The following is a 21,698-nucleotide window of genomic DNA, read 5'->3' as shown; positions in this document are numbered from 1 at the left end:
AGGGTTGGGGCTTCACTGTTGCCCAGGCTGGAGTGCAGATGGATGACACAATCTCATCTTTCACTGTAATCTTGCAGAGATAGAGTATTGCTATGTTGTCCAGCCTAGTCTCAAACCCTTGGCCTCAAGCAGTCTTCCTGCCTCAGCCTCCCGAAATGCTGGGAATTATAGGAATGAGCTGACCAAGAATGTCACTGCCACATGATATTATTATGACCTTCACAATTGGAAGAGATCTGGAGAGCCAGATCTTAAGTTGCCCTGAAGCACTGGTGGCAATTGGATGAGGAAAGAATATAGGATGTTACTGGAGAACACAGCTGCCCAAGAATAAGAAACAAATACAAAACAAATAGCCTTAGATGAAGTCAAAGGTTTTATGTTAAATATATAATAATCTCTTACATATTTATTCTCTATCCCTGATATTGCCTGGCAGAGAAACTTGAGTCACCTGTTATATTTACAGTTAATTTTGTGATCTGGTCATTTGCTTGAATTTTAGGTTCCTGATTATGTCACGGTAATAAAGCAACCAATGGACCTTTCATCTGTAATCAGTAAAATTGATCTACACAAGTATCTAACTGTGAAAGACTATTTGAGAGATATTGATTTAATCTGTAGTAATGCCTTAGAATACAATCCAGATCGAGATCCTGGAGGTGAGCATTAGTAAATTGTTTTTCAGGGGGTGGAGTTGGGGGGCAGCTAACACTTAGGTTTGATTTTTGTGTCAGGTGCCATATTATAAACATAACAAAAGTACTGTTTAATCGTCAAAACAACCTTATCCCCATTTTACAGATGGTAAAAATGAAGTTTAGAAAGGTTAAAAACATTGCTCAAGGTCACACTTCCAGGAAGGGGCAGAGTGAGAATTTGAATGCAGGTTTCTCTCTTTCCCCCTGTTTTTAACAGTTATATGATATGTCCTCTAATGTCTCATATAGGATGAGATGGCTTGTTTTCTTTGTATTTCAGTGCTGTTCCTCAAAGTGGAAAAGTAGACACTCTGTAATACAATAGGTTTAAAACTATTTTATTAGTTATTACAAAAGCAATATAATATAGTGCTTACTAATAGTAATATTTAAAAAATCTAGTCCCCCATTTCCTTTCTCCAAAGGTGGACGCTGTTAAGTTTGATGATATCTTTTCGGACTTTTTCTGTGCATATACCCCTTCTGCTCTCACCTATCCCCTCTGTTAAAATAAAATTTAATGGATGTAGTGTATGTTATTTAGGTGGAGGATACCCCAAAAGCCCTGATTTCATGTACAGTCTGTGCATATAACAAAATTGCGCTTGCACCCCATAAATTTGTACAAATTTTAAAAAATAATAAAATGTATAAAGTAAATCATTTTTAATGTTATGTTTGTTCTGTATCTTGTCCATTTCCAAGAAATGTTCTTTCTTAGGTGCTTATTTAATTTTCTGATAGCTTCCTGTTCTTATGGGTATAGTGCTCTTTAACTCTTACCAATGGATAAAAAAATACATTTTAAAAATAATTCTGTTTTCTGTATTAATTTCTCCTCCAGTACATTGGCTTTTGTTTTTAAATTGGTGGTGCTTATAAGTTAGATTGATTAGCATAGGGATCTACTGAAACTTTCTTTAACAATTGAAAAGCTTACTATTCTTTTCCTCCCAGTCCTCTAGCTCACCTTCCCTAAGCATTTCCCTGTAATTCAGAGTTCTGGAGTTAAGCAGTGGGAAACAGACTAGGAAGCTGAGAACACTCCTTCATTTTATGTAGGAAGAAGGAACCAGGTATTCTGGAGGCAGAGGGCTTTCTCTGTCACATTGCAGTCATGCTGCTGCTGCTCCCTTTTTGTCTGTTGCGGCAATCTAAAATTATCTCAGGCTAGTGGTGTCAAATGTTAGTGGACATCAGAATCTCCTAAAGGACTTCATAAAATACAGATCACTGGACCCCATCTCTAGGGTTTCTGATTCTGTAGGTGTGGGCCCTGAGAATTTTCATTTCTAATGCGTTTCCCAGTGTCATTGATGCTGCTGGGTTCAGGAAGCACTACTTAGAGCTTGCCCTGACTTTCTTCAGGCCCATATGCCATATTAGAAAGCCCACTTCAACGTTCCTAATGTAATGTAGCTATTCCTATATAACCTGGGAGTGAATTTTGCAGTCTCTTGGCCTTTGAGGAGTATCAATCTTGGCAGTTAAGCAATCCTGCATTCACTTATTCCGTCTGCTGCCTCAAATTATATTTTTTGTTGATTCATTCTTTTTTTTCCTGATATTTCAAAGGGATCTGAACACAACAAGAGCAGTAAAATTGTTTGGGTTTAGTCTGCCATGTTGAATCAGATGTTCAGCACGTTAAGATTAGCACCAGAACAAGAATAGGACAATTCCAGTAACTTACTATTTGTGGTAAAAGTCAAAAGGAATTGTAAGAGCTACTATCTTAGCCCAATATGCTGTTTATTTTTGGTATATTAAAAGGGGGGAATTAATTATATTTTTTACTCATTTCATAGATCGTCTTATTAGGCATAGAGCCTGTGCTTTAAGAGATACTGCCTATGCCATAATTAAAGAAGAACTTGATGAAGACTTTGAGCAGCTTTGTGAAGAAATTCAGGAATCCAGAAAGAAAAGAGGTAGGAAAGTGATTTGGTGTCAGAAAAGAATGCTTCAGATGTATTGAGTATTTTCAGTTAATCCTTCATGTAATTTTGAAATCCGGAAATCCTTTTGACATCCCACATATCTATTTATAAGGTTGTAGCTCCTCCAAATATGCCCCATCTTACTACCATGTGATGCCAAAGCAAAATTCCACTCTTGCTGGTGATAAAAGATCAGATCCAGAGCAGAATGAAAAGCTAAAGACACTGAGTATTCCCATGGCTTGCAGCACTCCTGGTAAGTACTCGAGTAGTTTTCATTTATGAAATTGTAACCTTTGTTCTTTTCTAATGTCATTAACTTTCTCCCTCAGTTTTCTTTCATTTGTGTTAATGCAGTGAATTACATTGATTTTGTTACTATTAAGACAACTTTACATTCTTGAAATAAATCCAAGTTTATAATGTACCACTTTCAATCCAAAAGTTCACCATCTAATTGTGGACTGACTTGATTTGAAACTGGTATCTGTAAATTCTGGTCTATTCCCTACTCCCCCTTATTCTTAGGATGTAACTCCACAGGTTAGCAATTCAAAGGCTGTAGGGTTTTCTAAGGCCCGCCTTCCTTGGCAGACTTTTAATTCCAATTTTTGTTCTTTAAGCCCCATCACTGTCAGACTCTGCTCAGCTTCTCAGGCTCTGTTATTCATTTGTTTTCCCAGATTTTAGCACCATAATTCCTCACTACTTTATCAGATCTCTGTGTGTGTTAAGGTTAGGGTTAGCGTGTTTGCTGGGGTTAGAACCTTCACTTATTGTATTGCAAGTTTGTCTATCCTCAGGTAATTGATCTGAGATAGATAAAGAATAAGCCCTTCTTTTGAAAAATTGGGAGGAGGCAGCTGGGAAAGGAAAGATACAAGAAGAAAATTAGCAAGAGGACTTCACTACCAGAATGCTCACAGTCAAATCAACTTAAAGCAAGAATATATATGTATGGAAATTAGCTCCCTTAAAACAATCAATTATTTGATATGTACCCAACAGGATTACATATTTTATGTCCACCAAAAGGCACATCCAAGAATATTCAAAGAAGCAATATTCATAGTAGGTTGGTACAAAAGTAGTTGCGGTTTTGCCATAAAAAGTCATAGTTTAACACTGTGAGTAATTCAAATGGAATGGAAAGATATGAATTATTATACACTGAGAATCCTTAAATGTCAGCTGCATACAGCAGCACAGATGAACCTCTCAAACAATGTTGAGTGAATCCTAGACACGTTCACATGTGACAGAATTTTAAAATACATATTTAAAATTTTTATGTATGTATGAAGTCAAAAATGGGCAAAACTAATCCATGGTGTTATAAATCAGGATATTGTTTATTTTTTAGGATATTATGACTAGAATTAGGATAAGGGTAACTTTGGAATGTTAGTATATGTTCTGTTTCTCAATCTGGGTGCCAATTATGTGAATTTCTTCTGTTTGTGGATATTCATTTCATGTTTATGTTCTGAGTACAATTGACCCTTGAATAATATGAGTTTGCAGTGTACAGGTCCACTTATGTGTGGATTTTTCTCAATAAATATCTTGGAAAATATTTTGGAGATTTGCAACAGTTTGAAAAAACTTGCAGATGAATCGCATAGTCTAGATAGTGAAAAAATTAGGTATGTTGCATACAATATGTATAGACAGTAGTATTTTATCACTTACTACCGTAAAATATAAACAAATTTATTTTTAAAAGTTAAAATTCATCAAAATTTAACACACAAACACAGACCATACATAGCACCATTTGCAGTCAAGAGAAATGTAAACAAATATAAAGATTCAGTAGTATATCACAACTGCATAAAATTAACTGTAGTACATGACTGTACTACTGTAATTTCGGAGCCACCTCCTGTTGCTGTTGTGGTGAGCTCAAGTTTCGTGAGTATCTGTTTAAAACGATGTGTGATGCTAATCATCTCCAAGTGAGCAGGTGGCCAAGTAAAAAGTGATCTTGTAGTTCTCAAGTATTTTTTATAGCGTTTAGTACAGTACCAGAAACCTTGAATAACACCATGGGACACACAGGAAGTGCCACTAGTAATGATGGAAGTACTCCCAAGAAGCAGAGAAACCTTCTAAGATAAAGTTGAATTGTTTAATACGTACCATAGATTGAGGTCTCCAGCTGTAGTATCTTACACTTTCAAGACAAATGAATTCAGTGTAAGGACCATTGTAAAAAATAACAATAATAAAAGGGGCCAGAAATGGTGACTCACGCCTGTGAACCCAGCACTTGGAGAGGCCAGGGTGGGTTGATCACTTGAGGTCAAGAGTTTGAGACAAGCCTGGCCAACATGGTGAAACCCCATCTCTACTAAAAATGCAAAAATTAGCTGGGTGTGGTGCCAGGTGCCTGTAATCGCAGCCACTGGGGAGGCTGAGGCACAAGAATCACTTGAACCCAGGAGGTGGAGGTTGCAGTGAGCCAGACTGTGTCACTGTACTGCAGCCTGGTCAGCAAAGTGAGACTCTCGTCTCAAAAGAAAGAAAAAAAGGCTGGGCACAGTGGCTCACACTATAATCCCAGCGCTTTGGGAGGCCGAGGTGGGCTGATTGCCTGAAGTCAGGAGCTCAAGACCAGCCTGGCCAACATGGTGAAACCTTGTCTCTACTAAAAATATAAAAATTAGCTGGGCGTGGCAGTGCACACCTGTAATTCCAGCAACTCGAGGGGCTGAAGCAGGAGAATTGCTTGAACCCGGGGTGCAGGGGGGTGCAGAGTTTGCAGTGAGCTGAGATCGCACCGCTTCCCACCTGCCTGGGCAACAGAGCAAGACTCTGTCTCAAAAAATAAATAAAAAAAGAAAAGAAGGAAATTTGTCAAGCCATTGTTGCAGCTACACCAGCAGATGCAAAAACTTTGTACTTTCTGTGAAATACCTTTTGTCTCATATTGAAAATGCAGCTTTTATCTGGACGCAATATTGCTGTAAGAAAGGTGTACCTGTAGACTCTAACATGATTCAAGAAAAAATGAAGTCATCATATGACAAAGCAGAAGGAATTTAATGGCAGTAAAACATGGTTTGATAATTTTAGAAAGAGGTTTGGCTTAAAAATATGAAGGTAACAAGATAAGCAGCTTCTGACAACCAAGAGGCAGCAGACAAGTTTCCACACACCATTAATAAAATCATTGGACAGAGGCCAGGCACTGTGGCTCATGTCTGTAATCCCAGCACCTTGGGAGAAGCCAAGGTGGTAGGATTGCTTGAGGCCAGCAGTTTAAGACCAGCCTGGGCAACAGAGCAAGACTCCATCTCTAAAAAAACCAAATAACTAGCCAGGCATTTGTAGCCCTAGCTTCTTGAGATACTGAGGCAGGAGGATCACTTGAGCCTGGGAGTTCAAGGCTGCAGTGAGCTATGATTGTGCCACAGCACTCTAGCCTGGGTGACAGAGCAAAACCCTGTCTCAAAAAAAGAAAATAAAAAAAATCACTGGGGGAGAAAGGTAATCTTTCATTCTCCTTTGTCATTTCTACTACCTAAAAGTTTTACCACTTCTTTCCAGGACTACTGCTGTGTGGTTATGCTACATCTAGTCTAGACAGAATATTTAACCTCTCTCTGTACCTTAGTTTCTTCTGTAAAATAGCAATGATAATGGTAGCAGACTTCATTGGGTTAAAGAGAAATTTTAATGAATAAGCATACATAAGGGGCTTAGAAGAATTCCTAGTATATGCTTTATGTAGTGGTATGTGCCTATAGTTGTAGCTATTCAGAAGGCTGAGGTAGGAAGATTTCTTGAATCCAGGAGTTTGGGATTGTAGTGCGCCATGACTATGCTTGTGTATAGCCATTGCACTCTAGCCTAGGCAACATAGTAAGAGACTTTCTAGCATATGATAAATGCTCCATAAGTATAGCCTATTTCCATTTTTGCCCTTCTTCCAGTCCATTTCATACTGCTGCCAAAGTGATCTTTGCAAAATATGCATCAGACCTTATGTCAATACCCTCCTTAAAAGTATTCAAGATTAAAAGTATTCAAGATAAAATCAATATTTTTTTTTTACCATTTTATCATCTGGGCCTTACTCACTTCTCCACCTTCTCACAGTATATTCTATTCTGGTTTCTATATTTTAACCATACAAAATTAGTGTGGTTTCTCACTTTTTTTTTTTCTTTTAGTTCATGTCTTTTATTAACTCATTTGCTTGTCTCCTGGTTTGTTGAAGCAGTAAGTCAGACAACATTTGCCACAATAATGTCTGTCAAAGTGGCTTTCCGTAAACACTCCAGCACCACGTTCCTCAGAAGGGCACTCTCGACAAAGGCGACTAATTTTGCCATTCTCATCCACCTTATATTATTTCAGGACAGCCAGCTTAACCTTCTTTCTCTTGTGCTTATTCTTGGGAGTGGTGTAAGACTTCTTCCTTTTCTTAGCACCACCACGAAGTCTCAACACAAGATGAAGAGTAGACTCCTTCTGAATGTTGTAGTCAGACAAAGTACCTCCATCTTCCAGTTGCTTGCCAGCAAAGATCAGTCTTTGCTGATCAGGAGGAATGCCTTCCTTATCTTGGATCTTGGCCTTTACATTTTCTGTAGTATCCAAGGGTTCAACCTCGAGGTTGATGGTCTTCCCTGTAAGGGTTTTCACGAAAATCTGCATTTTGGTGGCGGCCCCACCTGAGGCGCAGATGGCGGATCAAAAAGCGGTTTCTCACTATTTATCCTTTCATATATCAGGGGTTTTTTTCACTCTTGAAATTTTAGAAAATTGTTGAATGTTCTTTCATCATTTTTCTTTAAATTTCTTGAAGCTCAGTTGAAGAGAAAAATTCGTAAAAAGTCAAGATGGTACTTAGGCACCATAAAAAAACGAAGGAAGATTTCACAGGCAAAGGATAATAGCCAGAATACCACAGATCACAAAATTGAGAGTGATACAGAGGAAACTCAAGACACAAGTGTAGACCATAATGAGACCGGAAACACAGGAGAGTCTTCAGTGGAAGAAAACGAGAAGCAGCAAAATGCCTCTGAAAGCAAACTGGAATTGAGAAATAATTCAAATACTTGTAATATCGAGAATGAGCTTGAAGACTCTAGGAAGACTACAGCATGTACAGAATTAAGGAGAGATAAGATTGCTTGCAATGGAGATGCTTCTAGCTCTCAGATAATACACATTTCTTACGAAAATGAAGGAAAAGGTAAGTCTTTTCAAATTAAAATAATTTACTAATTTTAAAAAATACTGCAAAGTTTCTAAACAACTAATTGCATCTCAGCTTATTGCTTTTTGCTTGCCTTTCGGATCACAGTTGTTAGTTAATTAGAAAACAGTAGCATTCTAAAACCTAAAATGCAATAAAATATATGAGTAAAAAAAAGAAAGAAAACAGTAACATTATCTTTACTATTGAGCAAGTAAGGATGTTACCAGCTATGGCACCAAACAGACCTAAATTTGAGCCTCCATTTAGCTTGTAACCTTGGGCAAGATACTTAACTTGTTAGCCCATTTGCTTATCTACAAAATTGGGGTGGACAGATAATTGCTTGGTAATGAGATATTTTGAAGATTAAATGTAACAAACTAAAGCGTAAGATACCCTTTCATTTTTAAGCAAGATAAGAGTGCTTTGATTTTTGCTGAGTGGTATGAACAACTCTTATCCACCCCTTTCATTTTTCTATCCCTTATTGTAGGTTAAGTCCAAGATTATTTATATTTACTCCACTGATCCTGCTCTCCAAATTTTCTATTTAGAATTGTCCTCATTTGGATCTTCTGGAGCCCTTGACAGTAAATTTGTTTGGATTTTTAAAAAGCCAAATATTATTTTAGTCATACAAAGCAAAATAGTGGATAATGGGGCCAAAAATTTATTTTGGTCAATAATAAGTATTGACTAAGTTAATGGACTTTTTTTTCCCCCCCAGTGGGTGATACACTAAATACAAGCCTTTTGCCAGGACTTCTTTGACATGAGTTCTGAGTGTATTTGAGTAATTAACAATAATAGACTAGGAAATACTTTCTAGTGTGAATATTTAAGTGTTAATCATCTGGCTTTATAATATGTTTTGGTTTGAATCAGAGTTTTATTTTCCTTTTATCATAATCTTTTTTAAAAAGAACACTTTAGTGGGACAGGTTCTTGCTTCGATACCAAGAAATCTGGGTTCTTGTCCTGGCTCATACAACAGTTAGGTATATATCCTTAGAAAAGCCTCATCAACTCTCTTGGCCTTATTTTTCTAATTTTTCAGTGAGTAAATTGTTCTAAATCAAGGATCAGCAGACTTCTTTAAAGGACCAAATACCAGATAGTTAAATACTTTAGCCTACACAGGGGCCTATACAATCTCGGTCTCTGTGGCAACTACCCAACCCTGCTGGGAAAATAAACAGTAGGTAATATTGATGTGGCTGGATTGGTTTGTGTATTTTTTTGTTTATTTGTTTGTTTTGAGACAGAGTCTTGCCCTGTCGCCCAGGCTGGAGTGCAGTGGCGTGATCTCAGCTCACTGCAACTTCTGCCTCCTGGGCTCAAACGATCTAACCCCAGCCTCCCAAGTAGCTGAGACTATAGGTATGCACAACCATGCATAGCTAATTTTTTTTTTTTTTTTTTTTTTAAAGAGACGGGGTTTTGCCATGTTGCCAAGGCTAATCTCCAGCTTCTGGACTCAAGGGATCCACTTGCCTTAGCCTCCAGAAGTGCCGGGAATATAGGCAGGCTGTGTTCTAATAAAACTCAATTTATAGTGGTAGGCTAGATTTTGACCATGTGTGGCATTTTACAACTCTGTTCTAGATTATCGAGGTCCCTTCTAGCTTTTCAGTTCTGTGTGTCTTGTGCCCAAATAAAAGACATTCTAACCTGTTGAGAATCCCCTTGAAACACTCAGTATGTGACCTACTTCTCAAACTGTCCTTAGTTTTCGAGTGTGTGTGAGTGGTGGTATCTCAGTCTTACAGCAGAACAAGTTAATAAGCCAAAATTGCTGTTTATGCTCTTAGTAAACATGCTCTATTTAATCTGCCTAATATTGTTTATTTTAGGCATCATAATATCTATGATGGACCAAATAAGAGTTACTTAATTTTTCATTCTAGAAATGTGTGTTCTGCGAATGACTCGAGCTAGACGTTCCCAGGTAGAACAGCAGCAGCTCATCAGTGTTGAAAAGGCTTTGGAAATTCTTTCTCAGCCTACACCCTCACTTGTTGTGGATCATGAGCGATTAAAAGTATGTATATTGAAATCATAATGCTTTTACTCTGGAGATTAGTAATCCCTAAACACTGGCCTGTGACTAGTATCATTCTGGCTAAATGGGATTTACATGAAAAAGTAAAACTTTTTCTTCCTCCAAGCTTCCCTTTATTGTTCTTCTCCTTCACCTGTTCCAAATTAAGAATTAGGCCAGGCACAGTGTCTCACACTGGTAATCCTAGCACTTTGGGAGGCCCAGGTGGGCGGATCACCTGAGGCCAGAAGTTTGAGACCAGCCAGGCCAACAGTGTGAAACCCCATCTCTACTAAAAATAAAAAATTAGTTGGGCATGGTAGTGGTCACCTGTAATCCCAGCTACTTGGGAGGCTGAGACAGGAGAATCTCTTGAACCCCAGGGCGGAGGTTACAGTGAGCCGAGGTCACGCCACTGCCCTGGGCAACAGAGCAAGACTCCACCTCAAGGGGGAAAAAAAAAAGAAAGAATTATTATTATTATTATTTTAATATAAAATAGATTTTTAATTCTTAAAAAATAGGTAAGTCTCACTATGTTGCCCAGTCTGGTCTCGAACTCCCGAGCTCAAGTCATCTTCCTGCCTCAGCCTGTAAAATGCTAGGATTATAGGCATGAGCCACCATGCCTGGCCCCAAATTAAGAATTATATCTAAGGATCTGCAGTAGGAATCAGAGGGAAAATAGCTAAGTGATTCTGATAGCTGTCAGGTTATCTGTTGCTCATCATTCTTTTCCCCTGCCTATTCCCCTAAAATTCAGCTTTCATCCGAACCACTGTAATAAATTGACATCCTAATAGCTAATAATACTTGATTTTGCTAAACTGAATTCTTCCTGCTATACCTGTAACACTTGACACTATGGATAACTCTTCTTCCTTGACTGTTGTGTCCTTAAATCATCCTTGCCTTGAACTACTTTTGTAAGCTCCTCAGGAATTTTCTGACCATTTGCTCTATTTTTCTGTACTTTTGGAATAGCCATCACCTCTGTAAGCGTGATACTACATCTGGAACGCCACACCCTGACACACCTAAACAACGGTCTTATCTCCTCAACCAACAAGTTGGATGTGTTACAGTCACCTTAACATATATTTGAAATAAGATTGATTTCTTGCCCTTTTCCTTCAAAAGTAAAAACACTTTGCATCCCAATTCCAATTTACCTGTTTTATTTTGGCCACATTTCAAGGCTGAGAACATTATACGTTTATCAAAAATACATTATTTGTAATACAAATAAGAGTTTTGGCATTTTAGAGGGAAATCTTCGTTAAGTACAAAGTGAACCTGTTAGTACTAATGAACTTAGGAAAGTGTGTCTCTTGAATGTAGCAGAGCTAATAAGAACTTGATGTCTACACTTATTAGAGAAGGAAGCAGTATTCCCGGAGCAGTTTCTTTAGAAAAACTGCAGTCTTTCTGAAAAAAATCTATTAAAAAATATATGTGGAACTAAAAGCCCATATAAATCTCATGACAGTGAAATGGGATTCCTAGTGCTGAAATAGGAAGTTGTGTATAAGTTCACTGTTATGTTGTTTAGGGTTAGGAGTAGCAATTATTATTCTTAATTTTCATAAGTTTTACAGCTTTGTTCTGTTCCATGTACATATATATCATTCAGAATAAATTAAAGAAATTCATTACTGAGACTTTCAATTTTTACTTTTTCTGATAATATGACCCATCAAAATGGACTATGTACAGTATATCAATTAGGCATGCAATAAATAATGGCCTTTTATGAGAGGATAGACTTGCTATAGAATAACATGCATAAAGGCTGTAGTTAGAAGTGACTGTGTATTAAATTGCAGTTGTTTTTTTTTTTTTTTTTTTTTTTTTTTTTTGAGACGGAGTTTTGCTCTTGTTACCCAGGCTGGAGTGCAATGGCGCGATCTCAGCTCACCGCAACCTCCGCCTCCTGGGTTCAGGCAATTCTCCTGCCTCAGCCTCCTGAGTAGCTGGGATTACAGGCACGCGCCACCATGCCCAGCTAATTTTTTGTATTTTTAGTAGAGACGGGGTTTCACCATGTTGACCAGGATGGTCTCGATCTCTTGACCTCGTGATCCACCCGCCTCGGCCTCCCAAAGTGCTGGGATTACAGGCGTGAGCCACCGCGCCTGGCCTAAATTGCAGTTTTTAACATGCTGATCTAAATTATTGGACCCATACATTGTTTTGATGACCATTAATGGCCATTTTAGTTGGTTTTTACTAAACTATAATCATGTTTTTGTTAATTATGAGATAATGATCCTACTACAAAGCCACAGGGAAAAAAAAAAGAAAAAAAATTATGAGGTAATGGCAGCATATCCTGGTATGGCTAGACTTGAAGAATTACAGAAATCCAGTAAGTCCACCATTTTAGTCATGAGAAAAAAAAACACTTAGCAAATGGAAAATCCTTTTTATATAAGATCCCTGAAGTGGTGAGGTAGTTCACCATTTATGTAGTATCTTTTTTAGTTTCACATAAGAAAATTAGTTAAAATACTATCATAAAATATGCAAAAAACTTTGCTTTTCTCTTATTAATCAAAATTGAGGTTACTTTTTAATTTGTTTAGAGATGCTTATGGCTAGATTTAAAATTGGCAATCCCCTCAGCTGTAGTTTTTAGAATAGGGTTACTCAAGGTCAAAGCCAGGATTATAGATAGAGTTAACTACATTGAAATGTCAGAGGCTGCCCTGTGTCATCAGATGGCTTGGTCTACCCTCCATCAGGCTTATAACAATTCCCAAAACCTTCTAAATTAAATATCTTGTCTGAGGAAGTTTCTCTCTCACACATATTGACACTCATATTTTCTTCTAGAATCTTTTGAAGACTGTTGTTAAAAAAAGTCAAAACTACAACATATTTCAGTTGGAAAATTTGTATGCAGTAATCAGCCAGTGTATTTATCAACATCGCAAGGACTATGATAAAACAACACTTATTCAGGTAAACTATTGAGTGGAAACTTTTTACAAATGCTCTTATGGTCACATTAATGAATCACTTATATAGGATTGTTGAGGCTTTATCTATATAAGAAACTGATTATAAGAACTTAAAGACCATTTTTCTATTTCCAAAACTTATGTCCCATCCCATAAAGACCATTTTAATATATGGATTATGAATTATTTCTAAGTGCAAGTGAGTTTAGTATTTTTCCCAATCTAGGACTTCATTTGTGTCTGTCTGTCTGTCTGCCTGCCTGCCTGCCTACCTGTCTTTATTTATTTATTTTGAGACAAGACCTCTGTCACCCAGCCTGGAGTGCAATGGTGTGATCTCAGCTCACTGCAGCCTCCGCCTCCCAGGTGCAAGTGATCCTCCTGCCTCAGCATCCCAAGTAGCTGGGACCACAGACACATGCCACCATACCCAGCTAATTTTTGTATTTTTTGTAGAGATGAGGTTTCGCTATGTTGCCTAGACTGATCTTGAGCTTCTAGGCTCAAGCCATCCATCCACCTCAGCCTCCCAAAGTACTGGAATTACAAACATGAGCCACTGTACCAGGCCAGTAGTTTGTGTCTTTAATAAATAGTGGAACATAAACTATGAATACTTTTTTTGTCTCCGTGTATCAATGAAGAATAATAGCTTCTTTTAAGACTTGTTAGCTAGGTACAGTGGCTCATGCCTGTAATCCCAGCATTTTGGGAGGCCAAGGCGGGTGGATTGCTTGAGCCCAGGAGTTCAAGACTAGCCTGGCCAACAAGGTGAAACAGTGTCTCTACTAAAACTATAAAAACTAGCCAGATGTGACATGCACCTGTAGTCCCAGCTACGTGGGTGGCTGAGGCATGAGAATCACTTGAATCTGGGAGGCGGAGGTTGCAGTGAGCCAAGATCAAGCCACTCTACTCCAGCCTGGGCAACAGAGTGAGACTCTTATCTCAAAAAAAAAAAAAAAAAAAAAAAGATTTGTCTACTTAATCTTCCTTTAAAGTAGGTATTTGGGTGTTAATTAAAGCATTAATATTTATTTTTGAGACAGGATCTCGCTCTGTCACCCAGGCTGGAGTGCAGTGGCAAGAACATAGCTCACTGTAACCTGGAACTCCTGAGCTCAGGCAATCCTGCCTCCGTTTTCCAAGTAGCTGAGATTCCAGGCAAGCGCCACCACACTGGGCTAATTTTTAAATTTTTTTGTAGAGATGGAGGTCTTGCTATGTTGCCTATGATGTTCCCAAACTCCTAGCCTCAAGCAGTCCTCCCACCTCAGCCTCCCAAAGTGCTAGCATTATCAGGCAGGAGCCACCATGCCTGGCCTTATTATTTTTTTTAATAACAGATCATTTGGCTAGATAGAGTGCTAAATTTAAAAAAATAGATACTACTTACATATGCATATTATTTGTAACTACAAAATACAAAAATGATACCCATTAGTGTGTGTATATATATACATAATAGTGTTTAGTTTACCTACTAAGGTATACTGTGTAGTAATAATATACATAATATTGATGCCTACAAAGGGTAAAACTTTAAATACATCAGTACCTTGATTAATACTATTTGAATTTAATATAAGAGGAATGTACCCCATATTCATTTCACAGTTATTTAAATAATGAAGTCCTATAGGGAAAATCAGTTTATGTTTATGTGGCAGTTTTAAATATTGAACTAAATGTTTATTTTCACTATCAAATATATACATGAATATTAATATTCTTAAGGTTGTTTACTGAAAAATAAAACAGTAATGAAGTGTTTCTTTAGCTTATTCCATATTGAAACGTACTATTTTCTCTTCCTCCCCCTTATCTAGAAAATGGAGCAAGAAGTAGAAAAATTCAGTTGTTCCAGATCATGATGTCATGATATCAACTATTCTTTATATTCAGTTCCTATTTAATTCATTTTTGTTATGTCTACCTAATCGATGTAGTATGAAACCCTGCATCTTTAAAGAAAAGATTAAAATAGTAAAATAAAAGTATTTAAACTTTCCTGATATTTATGTCCATATTAAGATAAATTTCATATGTAAGATAACTGATAAATATTGGAACTTTGCTAGAACAAGGCTCTGTAGTAATAGTTGAAATTTGGCCAACTCTTAATAAAGTTATTTTGGTAACTAATGTTTTACGGCACTTAAGAGTAATTAGCAGCATTAAATTTTTTTGTATTAAGCACTTTTAATTTTATCCTTCCTAAAAATAGTTTATTGTATCAGACAAGAAACTTACCTAACCATTGTGTCCTTCCCATCTATTTTGTCATCTTTGTTTTCTTTAATGCCCCCCTTCCATCTGCCTTTAGATTCCCCTGTCCTCACTTAAAAGCCAGAATGCAAGTCATGATTTATGGGAGGGCTCTTGAATAACTTCTGGCTGCACCACAATTCTGTACTTAAGTATCACAATTATTGTGTTTGAGATAAACATTTTTATAATTCTAATTTGGGTTAATAAAGATTTAAAATATTTCTTGGTTTACTTTTGTAATTATATACACAACAAATGTATTAATAACTACCTTGTTGAACATCTTTGAATAGCACAAAGTTGTTATATTTGCAAGCTGTTTATATCTTTCTAAAATTGTGTTTAGCTTATATTCTATTGATACTTTTTATATACAATTTTATAAATATAAATATTATAAATTTTATATTAATGATACCAAAAATACATTTCTTAAGGTTAAAAGCATACACTTCCATGCATACTTACTTTTGGGGAGAGTGGGGAGAAGACATATTATAAGTTTGTAAAATAGCTTCTGTTGGAAATCTTTTGAGAGGAATAAGGAATGGTCATCTGAAATGAGAGATTCTGGATTCTAATGCAGTTCAAATTTGAGCTGTATTTTTGTTGTTGATTTATCTGGATATTGTTTTTAAAGCCTTCTAAAACCTAGTAAATTCGATACCTTAATTAGTAGATACTGCCTTATGTAATGCATAAAGCAATGACAGTCACTGAGAACATTTAAATGTGTCTATATTCCTGGAGATATACATACATACTCTCATTTTTGTTGGTTTATTATAAATTATTCTTCTAGATGCATCTTTTATTCCTAGGATTTCATTTTGTGTTTCTAGCTTACCTAATAAATTTTAAAGGTGAAAACTGTCTCTTAAATTTGTTTCTATTTCTTAAGTATTTTAAAACATACCAAAGATAATTCAGTGCAAAAGAAGTGTAAAGTCCGTTCTTTCATATATTACTGTGCATAAAGTGCTGTTGATGTTGGAATGTTTATATAGTACATGTACTTTAGTTACAAAGACTAAAGTGCTTCCTGAAATGTCATCTACAGATTTTAGAAGTGTTATGTCCACATTCCTAAGTAGAGTTTGAAAATCCTGCTGAAATTGCAATATTAAATGCCATCTCTCATTTGTTTTTCAAAAGTGCAGTTTAGGCAAAAAAAACAAAAGGCACCCAGAATAGAAGAAGTGAAACTCTCTTTATTTACAAATGACATGATTTTATATGTAGGATTTCCTTTTTTTTTTTTTTTAGACGGACTCTTGCTCTGTCACCCAGGCTGGAGTGCAGTGGCACAGTCTCAGCTCACTGCAACCTCTGCATCCCAGACTCAAGCGATTCTCCTGCCTCAGCCTCCAAGTAGTTGGGATCACAGGCACACACCACCACACCTGGTTAATTGCTGTATTATGTAGGAAATCCTAAAGAATCCACCAAAAACCTGCTAGAGCTAATAAAAGAATTCAGCAGGCTGGGTGTGGTGGCACATGCCTGTAATCCCAGAACTTTGTGAGGCCAACACAGGTAGATCGCTTGAGCTCAGGAGTTCAAGACGAGCTTGGACAACATGGTGAAACTCTGTCTCTACAAAAAAAAATAATAATAATACAATAATTAGCTGGGTGTGGTGGCACATACCTATAGTCCCAGCTACTTTCTGGGAGGCTGAGGCAGAAGGATTGCTTGAACCTAGGAGGTCAAAGCTGCAGTGAGCCAAGATTGCACTACTGTACTTCAGCCTGGGCAACAGAGTGAGACTCTGTCTTTAAAAAAAAAAATCAGCAGAGTTACAAGGTAGAAAACATACAAAAATCAGTTATATTTCTATACACTAGCAATGAACAGTCCAAAAGGAAAATTATGAAAGCAGTTTTATTTACAGTAACATCTAAAACCGTAAAACACCTAGGAATAAATTTAACCAAGGATATGAAAGAACTTACTGATAACTACAAACTGTTGCCAACAGAAATTAAATAAGACCTAAAAAAACAGCCTGTGTTAATGGTTTGGAAGACGGTATTGGTAAGGTGGCAGTAATCCCCAAAGCAGTCTACAGATTCAATGCAATTTCTATCAAAATCCCAGTGGCCTTTTTTTGAAAAATAGGAAAGTCAGTCCTAAAAATCATATGGTATTGCAAGGTACCCTGAATAGCCGAAAAATCTTGAAAAAGGAGAAAACTCACTTCCTGGCTTTGAAACTTACTACAAAGCTACATAAAGCAGTGTAATACAGGCATAAGGCTAGACATATAGGTCAATGGAATAGAATTCAAAGTCCAGAAATAAACCAATATATCTATGGTCACTTGATTTTCAACAAGAGTGCCCACATCTCTTCAATGGGGAAAGAGCTATTTCTTCAACAGATGGTTCTGGGACAACTGGATATCCACATGCAAAAGAATGAAGTTGGATCCCTACCTTAGAATAGCTAATGCATGCCGAGCTTAATACCTAGGTAATGAATGGGTTGATCTGTGCAGCAAACCACCATGGCACACGATTAACAGTGCAATAAACCTGCATACTTTGTATATTTACCCTGAAACTTCAAAAGTTGTTTTTTTGTTTTTGAGACAGAGTTTCGCTCTTGTTGCCCAGGCTGGAGTGCAGTGGCACTATCTTGGCTCACTGCAACCTCCGCCTCCCGGGTTCAAGTGATTCTGCTGCCTCAGCCTACCGAGTAGCTGGGATTACAGGCATGCACCACCACACCCAGCTAATTTTGTATTTTTAGTGGATACAGGATTTCTGTATGTTGGTCAGGCTGGTCTTGAACTCCTGACCTCAGGTGATCTGCCTGCCTTGGCCTCCCAAAATGCTGGAATTAGAGGAGTGAGCCACCATGCTAGGCCAAAAGTTGATATTAAAAAAAAAAAAAAATGGATTAAAGACCTATATTGAATAGCTAAAAGTAAAATCTTCAGAAGAAAACAAGGACATTTTCATGAGCTTGAATTTGGCAATTAGATAAATTAGACTTTATCAAAATTTTAAAACTTTGTGCTTCAACAAATAATATATATAACTCCTAAAACTCACCAACAAAAAGACAACCCAGTGGATGTGGATATTTTTAATGACATTAACAATATTTAGGATGCCAGGCAAATACTTTAGAAGATACTTATTTTGGAATAGTCTGTTTTTCTCATGACCAGACCAGGATTATGGGTTTGGGGAAGGAAGATCACAGAGGCAAAGTGGTCATATCAAGGTTGCCTACTAGTGATGTGATTTTTGACTATTGGTTGACTTCACCAACTGAAGTTGTAGTTCTCAGGTTTCTCCACTGAAAAATTAGACTTGTGTCTTCTCCCTACTACTCCCTCTTATATACAGAGTATTTTAGTGTCCAAAGTAATATAATTAAGAGATTGGTCCCTGACATTGAGGAAAAGATTGTCAGCTTGCCTCCTAATATCCATTCTTTCATTATTTGTAACAAAGTCCCATTTGGAAAATTACGTTTCATCTATTGCAGCAAAATATAGCCATGTGACTAAATTCTAGCCAATGAAATAGAAAAGGAAGTTGCACAGATTCTAGAAAAGCTCTGGAGGGGCAAGGATGAGAACACTTTCTGCCCTTCTGCCTTCTGAGCTTCCTGTACACACACACACACACACATACATACATACATACATACATACATACATATATACAGTTAAGAAGCATCTCCCTGTGTGTGTGTTGATGATAATTTTAGGAAATTGCTGTTCAGAATTCTTGGGTGGATCTCTTATTGATAATGGACTATAATTCTTAACCAGTAAAAGCATATATATAAGATAAATACATATTTTTTTCAACTTTCATTTTCTATAAGTAGTAGACCCTGAGCAAGGCCTTTAGAGACCCTTAAGCATAAAAAAATTGTCTCCAATTCTTCCTTTTTTTTTTTATTGTTAACAGCTTTATCAAGCTATAGTTTATATATCATAATATACACTGATCTTAATAATACAATTTAATGATAGCAGCATGAATCAGTTTTTGAACATTTCCATCTCCCCAAAAGAGATTTCCAGTCTCTTCCTCATGCCCATTTGTAGTCAGTCCTACTAACCCCAACCCCAGGCATTCTCTAACCAACTTTCTGTCTCTGTAGATTTGCATTTTCTGGACGTTTCATGTAAATGAAATCATATATAGTCTTTTACACCTGGATTCTTTCACTTAGCATAATGCTTTTGAAATTCACTATGTTGACCAGCCTGGCCAACATAGTGAAACCTCGTCTCTACTAAAAAATACAAAAATTAACCAGGCATGGTGGTGCACACCTGTAATCTCATCTACTCAGGAGGCTGAGGCAGGGAGAATTGCTTGAACCCAGGAGGTGAAGGTCTAAATAAGACTTCCTGTTTTAACCTCTCATTTAATCCACAATATTCCTGCATGACATATTTCATGATTTTTACATGTATTTTTTATCTTTTAAAGGCACCAAAGTGGCCTTTATTCATTTAATTTTCCTTTCAACTTTTAGAAATGCTGTCACAAATTCTAAAGAATCTAGACGAGTGAAAATTTTTTATTATGAAGATACGGATCTAAGAATAGAAGGTTAACTGTGCTAGCTTATATATATATAGTTCCTTGTAAAAATGATACATGAAAAAAACTAAAAAATAAAAATCTGAAAAGTTATCTGACATCTGCAAATGGCAAGCAGTTTCCTCTACATCTTAGTTCACATCACTTCTGCATATTTGGGTGAAGAGAGTAATTTGTGTGTGTGTTTGTGAGAGACAAGGTGTTGTTCTTGTTGCCCAGGCTGGAGTGCAGTGGCATGATCTCGGCTCACTGCAACCTCCACCTCGTGGGTTCAAGTGATTCTGTTGCCTTACCCTCCCCAGTAGCTGGGATTACAGGCAACTGCCACCACATCAGGCTAATTTTTGTAGTAAAGATGGGGTTTCACCATGTTGATCAGGCTGGTCTCGAACTCGTGACCTCAGGTGATCCACCCGCCTCAGCCTCCCAAGGTGCTGGGATTACAAGCATGAGCCACGGCACCTAGCCACATTTATTTTCTTTACCATCTCACACCGACATCCTTAAGGCAATGACCTGTTTCCTCAAATACAAGGGTATTCTGAAGTTCCTCACATTCAGAGGCTGTCTTAGCTGAAATATCAGATGTTGGTATAAGATTCACATATGCATTTGGAACGACAGTGTCTCTAGTTCCTTGGACTTTGGTTTGAAAGTTAATTCTGTTTCCTTCCTTCCACATCTCAGTTTGTAGAGTTTGCCCTGGATACACTGGTTTTGCAAAACAAGACTTGGTCACCTTGAATCTTGACACATTATCTGCAAACTGCTATAAAACATGCCTGGGAAAAAATCCAAATGTACTTAATCTGTGTACACATCATCTATGTACACATGTCAAAACGTGCTAGGCTAGCAAAATTAGGATCAAAGTGTAACAGATTCCAGTCTCTGCTGAGGCAATACAAAGAAGCAGCCTAATTAAGAGAGGTGGTACTGGTTGGGCGTGGTAGCTCACTCCTGTAATCCCAGCACTTTGGGAGGCCGAGGCAGGCAGATCACAAGGTCAAGAGATCAAGACCATCCTGGCCAACATGGTGAAACCCCATCCCTTCTAAAAATACAAAAATTAGCCAGGCGTGGTGGTGTGCACCTGTAGTCCCAGCTTCTTGGGAGGCTGAGGCAGGGGAAACGCTCAAACCAGAGAGGCAGAGGTTGCAGTGAGCCAAGATTGCACCACTGCACTCCAGCCTGGTGACACAGGGAGACTGTCTCAAAAAAAAAAAAGAGAGGTGGTATCCGTAAGTACAGCCTCAGGTGGTCTATTTTCCACCAAAGCCTCCAGAGCCAACAAGAGAAAGAGAGAGAACTGATTATAGCACATAAGTTTCTTCTCAGAATAAGAATAGACATCCATAAGAATTACTATACCAGATCCTTTATCTAGGACATCAGCAACAACTGTTTCACATTTTCATTTTTCTGCTCTGGGAAGTGGTTTATATAGCTCCAAGTATTGCTCCCCATAAACAACCTTTGCAAAGTTCATTGGAAGCCCAGGAACTTCTGCTCATTCTCCATCCATTATAGATCTCTGACTTATGATAACTCCAAAGGTAGGCAAACAGGAGAAATCAGAGCTTTCTTCATGAACAAATTTCTTTTTTTTCTTTTTTTTTTTTTTTGAGATGGAGTCTGGCTCTGTCACCAGGCTGAGTGCAGTGTGCGATCTGCACTCACTGCAATCTCTGCCCCCTGGGCTAGAGCGATTCCCCTGCCTCAGGCCCCAAGTAGCTGGAACTACAGGCGTGTACAATCACGCCTGCATAATTTTTTGTGTTTTAGTAGAGCCAGGGTTTCACCGTGTTGGCCAGGATGGTCTCAATCTCCTGACCTTGTGATCTGCCCACCTTGGCCTCCCAAAGTGCTGGGATTACAGGCGTGAGCCACCGTGCCTAGCCATGAACAAATTTCAAATATTTTATCTTTTTCCTCTGAAATGAATGAATTGAAACAAATTGCAAATCTTTTGGATCCTTGATTGATT

At 37.6% G+C, this 21,698-nt stretch overlaps 1 protein-coding gene and 1 pseudogene across 1 annotated transcript in view; one reads left to right on the top strand and one right to left on the bottom strand.

Annotated features, from left to right (window-relative positions):
- ATAD2 (ATPase family AAA domain containing 2) overlaps nt 1-16,010 on the top strand; it is a 70,135-nt gene extending 54,125 nt beyond the window's left edge. The window contains exons 22-28 of the mRNA XM_017530732.2: nt 506-665; nt 2,513-2,635; nt 2,757-2,900; nt 7,461-7,853; nt 9,767-9,900; nt 12,736-12,864; nt 14,693-16,010. Coding sequence (XP_017386221.1) covers nt 506-665; nt 2,513-2,635; nt 2,757-2,900; nt 7,461-7,853; nt 9,767-9,900; nt 12,736-12,864; nt 14,693-14,737 — 1,128 coding nt within the window. The 3' untranslated portion in view covers nt 14,738-16,010. The remainder of the gene's footprint in view (nt 1-505; nt 666-2,512; nt 2,636-2,756; nt 2,901-7,460; nt 7,854-9,766; nt 9,901-12,735; nt 12,865-14,692) is intronic.
- Nucleotides 6,687-7,439, bottom strand: LOC108305966 (annotated as a pseudogene).
- Nucleotides 16,011-21,698: the final 5,688 nt, after the last annotated feature.

Source organism: Cebus imitator, unplaced genomic scaffold, assembly GCF_001604975.1.
Source record: "Cebus imitator isolate Cc_AM_T3 unplaced genomic scaffold, Cebus_imitator-1.0 Scaffold68, whole genome shotgun sequence".
NCBI lineage: Eukaryota > Metazoa > Chordata > Mammalia > Primates > Cebidae > Cebus > Cebus imitator.
This window is presented reverse-complemented; position numbering and strand designations above follow the sequence as displayed.